This window comes from Bos mutus, chromosome 5, assembly GCF_027580195.1.
Source record: "Bos mutus isolate GX-2022 chromosome 5, NWIPB_WYAK_1.1, whole genome shotgun sequence".
Lineage (NCBI taxonomy): Eukaryota > Metazoa > Chordata > Mammalia > Artiodactyla > Bovidae > Bos > Bos mutus.
Genome location: NC_091621.1, coordinates 105346935 through 105362160, shown reverse-complemented (window position 1 = coordinate 105362160; position 15226 = coordinate 105346935). Strand labels below are relative to the sequence as shown.

The 15226-nt window shown below is 55.9% G+C and overlaps 1 protein-coding gene across 1 annotated transcript in view; it reads left to right on the top strand.

The window, feature by feature from the left end:
* PARVB (parvin beta) overlaps positions 1-15226 on the top strand; it is a 115728-nt gene that overhangs the window by 87865 nt on the left and 12637 nt on the right. Inside the window, exons 7-10 of the mRNA XM_070371468.1 lie at positions 355-413; positions 3596-3615; positions 11205-11266; positions 14044-14112. Coding sequence (XP_070227569.1) covers positions 355-413; positions 3596-3615; positions 11205-11266; positions 14044-14112 — 210 coding nt within the window. The remainder of the gene's footprint in view (positions 1-354; positions 414-3595; positions 3616-11204; positions 11267-14043; positions 14113-15226) is intronic.

The window sequence follows — 15226 nt, the reverse complement described above, 5'->3', positions numbered from 1 at the left end:
CTGAATGGACACGGCTCCTGGGAGACTCTGTTCAGCCCGGTGCACGGGTGTTCTTTAATCTGGTGCCTCCCTCGTGTCATGCATATTCCTTTATGCTCCTTGCCTCCCCAGCTGCAGGGCGTCCTCTGGGAGCTGGGCTGACTCTCCTGAGACCCCCACAGCTGCGTGCTCTAAGAGCAGTGTGGAGAGCAGAGGGTCTGGGGGGTAGTGGTGGGGGGAGGTTCCAGCCACCAAAGGGCCACCCCTGTGGTCACCTGCAGCCCACCCCCAGGAGTGGCTGCCCCACCAGTGATGTTCTCCTGCTCTGCCTGCCTGCCCGGGGGTTGATTTGCTTGTTCATTTTGGGGTTTTCAGAAACGGGAAGGCCTGCTGCACTCCAGCCACGTCACCGAGGAGCTGACGACGACCACCGAGTAAGTGGACCCCGCCCCCAGGCCCTGCTCCAGCCAGGGACCCTCAGACATGTGGGGGCCGTTTTCCTCTGCGTGACCCTTGACCCTGGGATGGAATTTTCTCCAAGCGTCCACCCTAGCTTTCTGTCTTCCGCACACTTTCCTCAAAGTGTTTTTGGTTTTGATTTTTGTTCTTTGTTTTCTTTTTTGTTTGTTTGTTTGTCTTGCTGAAGAAGGGCAAGATAGCAGTTTGTTTTGGTGTTTAAATGAGAAATTCCATATCTTTTATTTTCTCCCTAAATAGAAAAATGAGTCAATACCTGTGGCATATGAATTAAAACTTCTTTACGCTGCTGGAAGTCTTTTCTGGAGTGAGACAGGGAATAATAAAGAAAAATATAATTAATCACATTCAAAATCTCTTGTAAGAATGAGGGGAAATTTATAACAGTGAACTCCTTGTAGTAGGCATGCTAACAACGTCCACATTTTTAATGTTTTGAAGTAAGTTATTCTCCAAAGATGTGGACTGTCATTCCTTACTTTGGAAGGTGAACTTTAAGAATGTTGAGAGAGGGAATGGGGCAGAGGTGTTTAGACTGGTCCAGGGGACCCGTGGTCTTGATGGATTCACCCATCTAGCTTAGTTCCATCAGAGGGAGAGAGTCACGCATCTAAGCTAGAACTTCCTTTGAGAAAGTCCTGAGCCATCTCGCCTTTTTGAGAAGCCCAGAGGGCAATTTTTAAGAAGTCTGAAAAGCTTCAAATCTATTGAAAATAGCAAATCAATTGGATCTATTTTGCGTGTGGTTTGTAAGAGGCCTTAGGACTCCCTACAAAGAACCTTTAAAATGCACTGCCTCTGCGCCTCCCTATTAAAGCTGTTTCAGATGAAACAGGACATTAAAAATTGATTGTCTCAGCTCACCCACCTGCTCAGTTCAGGGAGTGATTAATTACTGTGTCATGAATTCATGGATGGTCTTTCAGAAATCAGGCCGACACAGGAAGCCACCCCCGGTGTGGGAGCCGTCAGGTGGACGGAAGAGACGGGTGTTTCCTGATGTGTGTGCACAGCTGTTTGTGGTCCACAGGAGGGGAGGGGAGACGGGGACGGGGTGCTGAGCCTGGGCTGGGGAGGGGTCTCAAGCAGGCAGCTCGACCCCTTTGGGAGCAGGAGAAGGGCAGCTTGCGGGGGGAGTCTGGAGTGGGCTAGCGTCTTGGTTATCCATCGTTGTGTAAATAACCACCCCAAACCTAGGGGCTTAAATCAACAGTCACTTTATTTGCTGACAGTCTGGTGGTTGGCGCTGGCCAGTGGGGGCCTCTGTCGCTCCCCGTGTCTTTCACTCTCATGGAGGAGGCTTCTTTCCAGTGTCCTCAGGGTCCCCAGAGAATGACAGGGCAACTGCAGGCCTCTGGCCCCCTGTGTGCTGTGTTCCTGTCTTCTGTGGGTCACAGCGTGTCCTGGGTCCCCCTGGATGGGAGAGCAGGAGGCAGATGGCCCATTGAAGGGGGTGGGAACAGCCAGGCCTAATTATGGTGGGGGGCTCCCTCCCTCTGATGGAGCTAAGATAGACGGATGAATCAGTGAGGACCACGGGTCCTCCCGATCAGTCTAAACACCTCTCCCCCATTTCCTCTTTCAACATCCTTAACTTTTACTTGCCTGCAGTGATGGGAAGACGCTGTGTCTGTCTTCCCTGGTCTCGCAGTGGATGAGGGATCCCTGAGAGGGCAGCAGGGGGCAGTGGGAGCTTTGTCTCCAGAGCCAGCCCCTGGGAGAGTGGCCCCAACGATTCACACCAGTCACCAGCACCCACAGGGCCTGCGGTGCACTGGGCACCGTGTTGGGTGCCCAGAGGCTGAGAGGATGCGGTTCTACTCCTCCCAGGATGGCGGTCTAGCTGGCAAGAAAGATCGTGTCCATAGACATGTGAAATCTAGCCCAGGGGCCTTGTGAGATGTACAGTGTGGCTCTCAAAGAATTTCAGGCAGTGGGGCGGGGCGGGGGTGTAGGGGTGCCCCGAAGTCAAGGTAGAGAGAGGTTTCCAGCAGAGGCTGCCCAGCGTCCTGCATGGTCTCCCAGACTCCAGGTTTTCTCTGTGCTATGGGTCGCCTCCTCCTGGAAGCCCTCCCTGTTTGCCAAGCAGGAGTGGCTGGCTCCTTTTACTTCCTGTAGCATCTCCTGTATGTCTCATTTCTGGTGCACGTGGGCTGTGTAGAAATGTGGGCTTAGGAGTCTCGCTCACCATCAGGTGTCCTGCGGCAGGGCCATGGGGTGTTTATTTCCATATCTCTATGGCCTGTGCATAGTAGGCGCTGCAGAGACTACTTGTTAAATAAGGTGGAGGCAAGGACTTGAGTCTGGAGGGGTTTGGGGGTGAGGCTGAGGTCTCTTTGCCTCTCAGGAAGCTGGTGCACAGAAACACCTGTGCGTTTGTGCTCTCAGATCCTCCGGGAGGAACCAGCCGCCCATCCTTCGTGGCTTCAGCTCTGGCCTCGAGTCAGGGCCCAGCCTGTGTTTCTCCAGGACCCTTTAGTCTCCCGCTTCCCCGGAAGTGCGTTGTCCTCACTCTCCAGAACGTGACCTCTGGGTAGTCTGCACCCTTGTATTTTAAAGGTTAAACTCGCGGCTTCCTCAATGGCTCAAGTGGTAAAGAATCCGCCTGTAATTCAGGAGATCCGGGTTCCATCCCTGGGTCGGGAAGTTCCCCTGGAGGAGGAAATGGCAACCCACTCCAGTATTCTTGCCTGGAGAATCCCACGGACAGAGGAGCCTAGTGGGCTGCAGTCCATGGGGTCACAAGAGTCGGACATGACTGAGCATGTGATGGATTATAATCATTTTATTTTAAAGTTTAAGCTCAAGGTGCCAAAAGACCCGTTTTCTGCTGAAATGTTATCCGTGTTAACTACTCCCTCGATTAAATGCCCGCTCCCCCCTCACAACAAATGGCATTAAAAGGATGGTTTAGAGATGTCTATTTGCTGCCGGTCTTGTGCAAACATTTAGAATCCACAGAAGCACCTCCTGTTTGTAATTAGAGTGGGAGAGAACTTATCCAAGTGGGACTCACATTTTTACAACTCCGTCTCTGACTGGCCAGCTGGGGGCCCATGGGGCATCCCCACCACCCTCTGCCCTGTGGCTCACTCAGCTCTGTGGACCGTCTGATGCTTCTCTCTGCTCTTCTTTGCAGGATGATGATGGGGCGCTTTGGTAAGTAACTGGGTGGGGGAGCGGGTGGGGAGGGCATGGGGCGTCTGAGGTCACTGGGCACTGTGGGGCTGCCCCAGGAAGCCCCCAGGGTTCACACGGTCACTCAGAGGCCGCAGGGCCCAGGGCGGGTTTTGGAGTGTGGTTTGCTTCTCACAGCTGTCGGGAGGCTGGGCGGGGGGATTGGAAAAGTGAGGTGGGCGGGAGTGAACCAGGAGAAGGGGGAGGGCGGATGTCCCTGTGAATACAGAGCGTCATTAGCTAGCCGGAGGTTCAGAGGTTCCTTATGGGATGTACTTTTTACCAAATGGATCATTTATTTAATTTATTGGGCTGTGCTGGGTCTCGGTTGCGGCCCGTGGAACCTTTAGTTGCGGCGTTCGAGCTCTTGGTTGCGTCATGCAGGAAGGACCTAGATCTCTGACCAGGGGTGGAATCGGAGCCCTCTGCGTTGGGAGCGCGGTCGTAGCCACTGGACCACCAGGGAAGTCCTGGGATGTGCTTTCGTAGATAGCTTTCCACCTTAAAATCTCCGGCTTAACAGACCTTCGAGTCAGGCAGCACTGACTGTAGTCACGGCTGGGTGACCTTTGGCCTCCTCCTTCACCTCACTGTTCCCCATCTGTAAAATGGGTCCTCGGAGTTGTTGGTGGATTTTGTGAGATAACAGACGTTCAGTCTGCTCGGCCCAGGGCCCGACTCTTTCTCTGTTGGTTTTCAGTGGCTGTTCCCATAGAGCTGTCCCCTGCCCCATGAAAGCCCCACCATCCCATCTTCATCTCGGGGAGGGGTGGCAGGTGCAAGGGCAGCTCATGGCAGCGTCTCAGCCCTCCGGGAGGGGAGCCCCCAGCTCTTAGTCACAGCCAGAGGCAGCTGGAGCCAGGCTCCCCGCTTTGGTGATATTTCAAATCGAGAAGCCCTCAGCACTCCCCAAATGCCGTGTTCTCCAGCGAGCAGAGAGGGGAGTACAGACGTTAGGAGGAAAATAGAGACCAAATAGAAGTTTTCTGCGTGCCTTGTGAGCCGGCCACGGGAGCTTGTCCCTAGCTGTGGCTGGGGGCCTCGGGGTGAGGGGTGCGCCTCGGGGGCACCCCCGGGCTTGGCCTCTGTGCGGCCTCACGGTGATTATGGGGACCAGAGGTACCCCTGCCACTCGGGTGCAAAGAGGACAAGCGGCTCTTCAGTTCCCAGAGGTCTTGAACCAGAGAAAATGCAGCAATTATATGTCCTTAAGTGTCCTTAAGTAGTCCTTGAGCTGTGCTGGGGAAATTCAGTCTTCACTTTTTTTTTTTTAGCACTGGAGGTCTTTTTTATGTCTATATTATTAAAAAACGTTAAAAGAAAAAGGGAGTGAAAAGGAATCCTCCTGTGTTCAGTTGCTGAGGCTGCAGAATAGGGTGGGGAGTGCAGCTCCAGGTGTGGGGGCGCCTGGCCCTGCCCTGGGTGTGCAGGGGGTGGGCGCAGGGCACCCTGCTGTCCCCTCCCTGAGCCTTCGGGCTTGTCGAGGGCAGAGGGGACTCAAGTGGGGCCCTCCGAGCATCTTCAAGGGTTGCCTTGCTTTCCTGTGTTTTCACTTCAGTGTGGGGGACAGGACCAGGGCGCTTGGACTAGTCGGGGGGCTTCAGGGGGGATCGTTTCCGCTGGGGTCTGTGTGCAGCCTCCCATGCTAGAAGGGGCTAGACGCTCAGTCAGGAAGGCCCTGGCAGCCCTGAGAAGGGGCGCTCGGGGGTCTGGCGGACTGGATGGTGGCTGAGAGTCCCCGGGGATGGCTGAGCGTGGTGGGGGGTGCGCCGTGGCACTCGAGAGGCCGAGGAGCCTGGAGTCGTCGCCCTCGTCACGTCCAGGGCTGCCTGTGCTCCTGAAATGCAAAACAGACCATTAGTGGGTGACAGGCAACTCTCCCACCCCCAGCTCCGGCTCCTGCTGATGCAGGTCCCCGGGTCTCCTGGTTACCCCGAGATGCAGCAGCTTGCACCAGCCCGTGTCCCGCGGGAGCCCTCGGGCCCTGCGGCCCCAAGACCCCATCACCTCCCGCCACTGGCCCCTTGAGTTGGCTCCTCTGCACTCCTTAACCCCTCCCTCCGCTCACCCCCAGCTTGCCGAAAGCTAAAGCCTTGCAGCCCTCGCAGGGGCTTCCAAGGCCCCCTTAGACCACCCTCTGGACACCCCTATTCTCTGCTCTGGCCTCCTGGCCCCCTACTTTGCACCCTCAGCAGCCCCTCACCCCGGCACTCCCCTTCCGGCTCTTGTACACGCAGTACCCTGGCCTGAAATGCTCCCCCTCTAGATTCCCGTGTGTCTCACCTCCTCCAGGGAGGCCCTCCTTGATGCCGCTGCCCGAACCCCTGCCCATCCTCTGACCTTTCCCCCCCGCATTATCTCTTTACTCACCTCTGCTCGCTGGGAACGCTTTTGCTCCATGCCTGACAGGCATGGGGGCGCCTGGACGGTCAAGGACCCCCGCTTGGCCCTGCCCTCTTTCCCTTGGCACGTGGCTCCTTGAATCATGGACTTCCTGGTTGGCCCAGTGGTAAAGGATCCACCTGCCGATATCAGAGACTCGGGTTCGATCCCTGGGTCGGGAGGCTCCCCTGGAAGAGAAAATGGCAACCCCCTCCAGGATTCTGGCCTGGAGAATCCCACGGACAGAGGAGCCTGGCGGGCTCCGGTCCATGGGGGTCAGAGTGGGATGCGACTGAGCACGCACACGTGCCTTGAGCTGTGAGCCTCCTGCGGGCTGGGGCATGTGTCCCCTGCGTGCATCGCCAGCCCTGACCACACATGTTCCAGGAACACCAGGCAGGCCCTCCTTGGCTCGTGTCTGCCTTGGGGCAGGGCGCTGGGTGGCGCAGCCTTCACAGGGAGCCCAGTTCTTGGCCTCAGTTTCTCACCTTAGCACTCTGAGCGAGGCAGGGGGTGGGAGGGCGTGCTGCACCTCCCCTGGGACCCCCCCCCACCCGCCTTCTGCGGGCTCCGCTGTCCCGGCTGGGGTGGATAGGAGGCCCTTCTCTCCCCGGGGGAGCTGGGGAGCTGCAGCCCGGTCTCCATGGTAACGGGCTTGCTGGCTGCCTCTCCTCTGCAGGCGCCCCTCCCCATCCCGGGCTTCAGGAAGTTGGAGAGAAGGATGGAGAAGCTTTCTTCCTTTTCTTCCAGGACTCCTTGCAGCCCCTGGTCTCTCCCCTTCACATCTCCCCGTTGCTTCCGAGGCTGCAGCTGGATCACACCATTCCTGGTCTCCGCCCTCCACCACTCCTTTTACCCTCAAGGGACCCAGCCCTCTTAGCCAACAGCCTCCCCCCCACCCCGCTGCCTGCCCAGGCCACACCATCAGGAGCCCACTCTTGGCTCTCTGTTCCCTCTGCCCAGAACACTCTCCTCTTCTTGCCCTAGCGAGCCTGGACTCTAACATCAGGGCTCCTCTGACCCCGGGCCTGTGTCCACGTCCCCAAGCTCCGGGGCCCCAGGGACCAGACGGGTCTCACGAAAGAGGGAAGTGGTGAGAACACTGAATGATGAAGGGCTGCCCCCACCCCTGGCACCTCTGTGCTGTGTGTGGCGGGGAGTGCTGGTGCCTGGGGGTGAACAGGGGAGTCTGCGCCCCCACTTCCACGGGGGCTCATCAATGCTGGGAGTAGGGGAGGGCGAATGGAAGTTCACTCTTGTCTCGGCTCCCATTTCTTCAAGAGAAGCCAGAAATTCAGGACTTTTGGACACCCTTCTGATTTCAGAAACGTAGACTCAGGGCCCACTTCTTCTGGAGTAAGCCGAGCATCTTTGGAAGTTGAACTTCGGTGGACACTGAGGGCCTGGCTGATGCAGCTGCTTCCTGCATCTTTCTGGCTTTATTGGTACCCATCTGTGGACTGCCTGTGCCCTTCCTGGGGGCAGGGCTGCCCCCTGTTCGTTCATCCCTGTGACTGTCCCCAGAGCCTACAGGGAGGTCCGGGTGGGAGCAGGACGAGAGGACATCAGTGACACGCTTGCTTCTCCCTTTATACCCTGTGCGTGAAAGTGAAAGTGAAGTTGCTCAGTCATGTCCGACTCTTTGCGACCCTAAGGACCGTTGCCTACCAGGCTCCTCCACCCATGGGATCTTCCAGCAAGAATCCTGGAGTGGGTTGCCATTTCCTTCTCCAGATCTTCCCGACCCAGGGATTGAACCCGGGTCTCCCTCATTGTAGGCAGATGCTTTACCGTCTGAGCCACCAGGGAAGTCCGTTTCTCTGTGCGTGCTGGGTGCTAAGTCGCTTCAGTCGTGTCCGTCTCTTTGCGATTCTATGGACTGTAGCCCCCCCGCCAGGGTCCTCTGTCCATGGGATTTTCCAAGCAAGAACACTGGAGTGGTTTGCCATGCCCTGCTCCAGGGGCTCTTCCCAACCCAGGGATCGAACCCACGTCTCTTATGTCTCCTGCTTCGGCATTCCGGTTCTTTACCACTAGCGCCACTTGGGAAGCCCTTGATTCATTACCTCGCTTAATCCTTAATACCGGTGGTGAGCTGGGGTCTGTTTTCACCCCCACCTCATGGAGGGAGACGCTTTGCCTAAGTCACGGGCCCCAGGCTCTCTGCCAGATTAGTTGTCATTCCCCAGGCCTCGGCCGAGACGCCATCCGCCCCCCAGGGGCAGGCGAGCAGGCCTGGGGGCCCCGGCCTCCAGGCCCTGCGATGGCCCCCCTGCCGCCCTGCCTCTGCTGGCCCAGCGGTGGCTCGGCTAAATATATCCGGCTGACGTCAAGGCTGTTCTGCTCCTGGGGGTTTTCTTAAGCTGCATTTAAAGTTTGTGTTTTGCTTTGTGAAGATTTAGCTTTTTTTTTTCTTTCTTTTCCCTCCCTCTTAGCAGACTGTCTTGTTGAGTATAATCGGACTTAGATGATTATAAAAATAATTTACAGCTGCCGCAGTAGAAAAGCTGGGGGGAGGAAAACCTGCAGGGTCAGGCCTTTGGGTCACTGTTGGCCTTTAGGTGAAAAAAGCGGGGTGCCCCTCCGCAGACACACTCCCCAGCCCTGTGCACACGTGTGTGTACACACCACACACACACACACACCATGCATACGCACCTTCCTCTTTGCCTGTCACCTTCCTTCCTGCTGCCTGCCCCCAAGGCCAAGGGGGAGGCTACCTGGGCTGGGCCAGCTGCCTTCGGAGGCCCTGGCCTGTGGGTGCTGAGTGCCTGCCGTTGGGGTGGCCTCGGGGGAGTAGCTGGGATGCTTCCTCCAGGAGAGGCGCAGGCTCTGGCTCCCTCAGTCGTGACCTGCCTTTTTCTCATTTCTCCCCTCTCTCAGTTGATGCGATCCTGGAGCAGGCCCTGGGTCATCTCTAGCTCCAGGTTCCAGCCCCCTCCAGACAGGTGCAGGGCTCTTCCTACCCCAGCCCTCCCCCAGACTCCATGCAGGGGTTTTGAGTCCCAGCCCCAGCTTGGATAGAGGGCCTCTCTGCTGGTTGAGGTTCTCTGAGCATTGACCACCCCCAGACACCTTGGGGGACCGGGTATCCTTGAGGACCGAAGGGGGGCCCCCGGGCCTCCAGATTCCCTCATCCCCACCCCTTCTGTCCTGGCAGCGACTCCCCTGCAGCCCTGGGTCCCACCCTGAGACCTCCGCCCCCCTGCCTGGGCTCCAGGTGGCAGTGGGCTCTGTCTGCCTCCGTGTGACCCGCCATGGCAGTGTCAGGCTGGAAGCAGGCCCCTGGCCCAGACAGTCTGGTCCACTGACGGCCACGTCGCCCCAGCCTCTGGTGGCCTTGCAACTGAAAGAGAAGGGGTTGATTCTGTGTTAATTTGGAAGGCATGGCTGGGCCCATGAGTGGCAGGCAGGTAGAATGGGTCGGGGTCCCTGGGACGTGGCAGGATAGGTCCCTTCCGGCCCTGGGGGTCTTCCCATGGAGGCAGATACCCTGGGGAAGAGCAGCTGGCGAGGGGTTCTGAGCAGGATTTCCTGGCCCTTTTCCTTTGTTCTGAGCACTGGCTGCAGGCCCTTCACGGTTCTGGAGCCAGTGATGGTGCAGTGAAGAAGTGAGACAGTGGTCCCGGGCTACAAGGAGCAGACAGTCCAGCAGAGAAGGAAAAACAGAACGTGCTCGCACAGAGTGATGGTGGAGGTTTAGTCGCTCAGTCGTGTCCGAGTCTTGCGACCCCATAGACCCCATAGCCCACCAGGCTCCTCTGTCCATGAGATTCTCCAGGAAAGAATACTGGAGTGGGTTGCCATCTCCTCCTTTGGGGGATCTTCCCAACCCAAGGATTAAACCTGGGTCTCTTGCCTTGCAGGCAGATTCTTTACTGACAGCCGTGAGTAATCGCTAGGAAAGTTGCACCAGGGTGAGAGGACAGAGAGTGGAAATGCGGTGCTCTTTTAGAGACAGGTGGTTGTAGAAGGCCCCCCAGACGATCTCAGGGAGGTGAGGCTGGTGAGGAACAGGTACAGAGGCCCGGTGGTGGGCATGTGACAGAGGGAGGTACCAGTGGGTGGAGTGAGGTTGGGGGGGTGGGTGTTGGGAGGTGATGCTGAACTTGTGGACCCTGTGGGCCCATGGGAGAGAGAGAGAATTTTATTATAAGGGTGATGAGAGAGTGATGGAGAGTTTTAGTCCCCACAGGGATGGGGTCCAGTTCAGTTCAGTCACTCAGTCATGTCCAACTCTTGGCGACCCCATGGACTGCAGCACGCCATCCATCCCTGTCCATCACTGACTCCCGGAGTTTACCCAAACTCATGTCCATTGAGTTGGTGATGCCATCCAACCATCTCATCCTCTATCATTCCCTTCTCCTTCTGCCTTTAATCTTTCCCAACATTAAGGTCTTTTCCAATGAGTCAACTCTTCGCATGAGGTGGCCAAAGTATTGGAGTTTCAGCTTCAGCATCTGTCCTTCCAATGAACACCCAGGACTGACCTCCTTTAGAATGGACTGGTTGGATCTCCTTGCAGTCCAAGGGACTCTCAAGAGTCTTCTCCAACACCACAGTTCAAAAGCATCAATTCTTCGGCACTCAGCTTTCTTCATAGAAAGAAAGCAGGGGTGGGGAGGGGGAAAGAAATGATCCAATTAACACTTTAAAGTGGGAAGCCTGGCATACTGCAGCCCACGGGGTCCCAAAGAATCAGACACAGCTTAGCGACTGAACAGCAAAACTTTAAAGGGCTTACTGGGCCTTCAGGGGAGAATGGATCAGAGGAGTTGGGAGTGCAGGAGTAGAACCCATTCAGCAGGAAGTTGTAGCCACCATCCCCAGGTGAGGGCTTGTTTGGGGGTGGCAGCCACGATTACCTGGGGAGGTGGTCAGATTTATCCACGAGATGTATCAACAAGGTGTGTGGGGAAAATGGAGAGAGACTAGGATGTGATGTCTGAGTGCTTCCCCTGTATTCTGTGTTCAGAGGCAGAAACTGAGTTAAAGGGACCCTTCAAAGCGTCTTTCCCTTGATTTTGCTCCTTGTCAGCACCTGCCTCTTGGCTCTGGCAGGAGTGCAAAGGCTTCCAGGCAGGTGGAACATGCAGGGGGATTAGACACTGCTTGGTTCTGGGGATATGCAGAGATGATCAGAGCAGCGCCCGCGTCTCCTTAAACCCTTCTCCGTGTCTCTGCAGAGCGGGACGCCTTTGACACGCTCTTCGACCACGCCCCCGACAAGCTCAGTGTTGTGAAGAAGGTGAGTTCTCAGTCAGGGTGTTTCCCTCCATCTCTGGGTGCTTTTTTTTTTTTTTTTTTTTAGCGTGAACTCCGTGCTGGGAAGGAGGTGGGAAAATGTTTGAAATCTCTGAAATGTTTGCCACATGGATTGAAGTGTAATTATAGTCAAAAGCGTAACTGCGGTGCATAAAATTAGCACCTTTTTAACTCAGCATCTCTGCTCCTGGGTATCTTCTTGGCCACCCTCCCGCCACTGCTGTGGAGTGAATTACCCTGCCAGTGGTGGGGGGCAGTTCATTCCGAATCAAGGCTTTTTTTCAGTGTGTAAATGTTTTTCAGCATGTCAGCCTGCTGGCTTGTGCTGGCTTCGTTACCGGGAAGCTGCAGCCACCACGTGCCTGGTAAACAAGCAGGCGCTGTTGGCAGAGCTGTTCTGAGCTCCATTTGGCCTGTCTCCCCAGCTGGGAGCGCAAAGGGGAGGCAGCCTGCTGGTCAGCCTCTGATGGAAGAAACCGCGTGAACAAGGCTTTGGAGTCAGGGGCTGGGGAATGGTGAGCTTCCAGGCAGATGGCTTTCTCCCCCTGGAGGAATCAAGACTCAGTACACATCAAGTTATTTGAGTGCCTGCAGAATGCTCAGGAAGGCAGCGGTGGGACGGATCTCCACTTGTAAAATCTAAGCCCTCGACTCTGCGCAGACGGCTCTCGATCTTGAACAGTTTTCCCACACAGGTTGCTTCATGCAGGACTTCTCAGTCTGTAATATGCTGACATGCTTTGCAATTCTCCAAGAGGGGGCTTGGGCTTCCCTGGTAGCTCAGCTGGCAACAAATCTGCCTGCAATGCAGGAGACCCCGTTTTGATTCCTGGGTGGGAAAGATCCCCTGGAGAAGAGATAGGCTACCCACTCCAGTATTCTTGGACTTCCCCTTGTGGCTCAGATGGTAAAGAATCCACCTGCAATGCAGGAGACCTGGGTTTGATCCTGGGTTGGGAAGATCCCTTGGAGAAGGGAAAGGCTACCCACTCCAGTATTCTGGCCTGGAGAATTCCATGGACTGGATAGTCCATGGGGTCGCAAAGAGTCGACACGACTGAGCGACTTTCACTTCACTAAGCGGGGGCTTGGTGGGGTGCATTTCCCCAGGCGTGTTTGTCTGCAGTGAGATCTGTTGACTTAAATGTATCGGGATAGACAGAACACATTACATTCCCACGGAACTCGCGTTTGGAACGTGTTGGTCCAGGCTGGGATGATGAGACTGTTAGTTCTTTAAGCACTTGGCGGAAGTGGGCCTTCGGGGCGAAGCCTACTGAATGTGCTTGGATAACAAGCAGCGTACTCTGGGCCTTCGGAGCAGTGCCCCCAGCCCAACCCCGGCCACACCCGGCCCCTGGACTCCGTCCAGTGCACCCACAACTTGTTGTTCCCTAGCTCAGTCATGTCCAACTCTGCGACCCCACGGCCTGCAGCATGCCAGACCTCCCTGTCCATGAGACTTTCCAGGCAAGAATACTGGACTGGGTTGCCACTTCCTTCTCCAGGGGATCTTCCCTACCCAGGGATCAAACCCACCCTCTCCTGCATTGGCGGGTGGATTATCGACCGCTGAGCCACCAGGAAGCCCTGGCTTGCAGAAGATCTGATTCATTCTTTGAGAAGGCGTATTGTGGGGATCCCAGCAATGACCAAGGAAGAATCCTTTTGTTTCCCTGACACCTTCCTGCTTCCAGCCTGGCCCTTCCCCACCCCCACACTGGGAGTCGTGTTAGTGTCTCCTGAATCCCAGAATAAAGGCAGGGGGACCCTGTCCAGCTCTCCAGGTCCCTCCGAGATCACGCCCGACTCCTCTCTCCCATCCCACCCACCTCCAGCCCCCGCTGGAAGGTGCTGGAGGGCTCCCACAGGTATACACGGCCTGGGTGGCTGCTCCGCCCACTCCACCCCCAAGCTGAGATGCTCCCCTGGGCCCTCATCTTCCAGGGATCCACGTGCTTCTCGTCGACACCCTACCACCACCCTGACATTTGAGTTTCATCTGCTTTGCTGCATCTCTGGATTCCCCATCACCTCCACTGGGTGTATGTATGGAGAATCATGCCCCAGACGTCAGGGTGGGGCTCTGTCTTACTGTCTTGCATCCCCAGCACCAGTTAGAGTGCTGGGCACACAGTATATCTGGGTTAAATGAATAGGAAGTGACATCATGTCCAGGGTAGGGAGAGATGGGGTTGACACTGAGATTCCATGAAAGTTGGGTTTGATTACTGAGACAAGTTGCAGGCCACAAGTTTTAAACTTTCACCAAAGAGGAGAAGCCAGTGGCCCTGTGTAGGCACACACCAGGACTCAGCAAGTCTCTGAGGTCTCTTCGTTTACTGAAACTCTGACGGAGGGGGCCCCGGGCAGCCTTTCTGTCTCAGTCTTTTGTAGTTCAAGGCTACAGCTAGCCTACGTTGAAGCAATTAAGTATCTCCCCCTGAGTGGGAGTCAGCACATCCATCCTGGGGGCGCAGATCACTCTTCTGCAGGGTTGTTAAGTATGGTACATGTGCACGTGGGCTGGTGGACAGAGTTGTGCGTTTCTTTACCAGCTGGGGTAGATTTAGGTTTTATCTCATTAAAACCAAGGGTGATTGTAAGAACATTTCATTTTCGACTCGAGCCTTTCATTCCAGCCAACAGGGGAGGTTACGGAAGCGTCTCACAGAGCCAGAGATGGCACCTGTCGCGACCTTCCCGTGATGTGGGAGCCGAATCTCGCGCTCACGTTTCCCGCGTCTCTTTGCCTTGCAGTCTCTCATCACGTTTGTGAACAAGCACCTCAACAAGCTGAATCTGGAGGTGACGGAACTGGAGACCCAGGTGAGCCACGTTCTGGGTTGAAGCATCCTTTGTCTGGTGTGGTTTCCAGCCAGCTCTCTGATCTTCGGTGGGCTGCGTGAACAAAATCAGACAGCGTTGTGTTCGTCATACAGAGAATGTCCATCACGCAGTTGAAATAGTCCCAGCCCCAGCCTCCTGGACCTTCTCCCACACCCTCTGTTTTAATTCCTGGGGCTCCTGGAACAAAGCCCATTAAACAACACATATAACCTCACAGTTCTGGAAGCCAGAAATCCCAGATCAGGGTGTCTACAGGGCTGTTCCTTCCGAGGCTCTGGGAGGGGGTGGGGTGGGGGGCAGGGAGGTGGTCAGTGCCAGGCCCCTCCCCCAGCTTCTGGTGGCTTGCTGGCAACTTTGGGCCTTTCTTGAGTCATCAGATGTATTGTCTCCATCTTGGCTTTCACATGGATCTGTATTCAAATTTCCCCCCTTTTTTGGTAAAAAACACAATCGTGTTGGATTAAAGCCCACCCTAACGTGCTTACTTCTGCCAAGACCCTATTTCCAAGTAAATTTACACTCACAGGTTCGAGAGGGGGGTCAGGATTCCAACACATCTTTTTGGTTGTTGTTATTGTTCAGTCGCTCAGTCGTGTCCGACTCTTTATGACCCCATGGACTGCAGCACGCCAGGCCTCCCTGTCCATCACCGACTCCCGGAGGTTGGTCACACTCGTGTCATTGGGTCGGTGATGCCCTCCAACCTTCTGGTCCTCTGCTGCCCACTTCTCCTCCTGCCCTCAATCCTTCCCAGCATCGGTGTCTTTTTTGGTGCAGGGATGCAATTCAACCACAGCGCCCTCCAAGGTGCCGGCACCCCCACCAAGGAGCCTCTGCGTGTGCGTGTCCCTCAGACTAGAATATGTGGCTGCCTCGGCCTCTGCTTCTTTTTTTTAAAATTTTTCTAAAATTGTTTTGCCTGCACAGCATGTGGAATCTATTTCCCCGATCAGGGATCGAACCCCAGCCCCCTGCAGTGAGAGCGAGGAGTCTTAACCTCTGGGCCACCAGGGATATCCCTGGCCGCCTCTGCTTCTGCTGTCCGTGGCCGTCCTACCCTTATGCTTAGCCAGCAACTGCTGGCTGGCGTCCC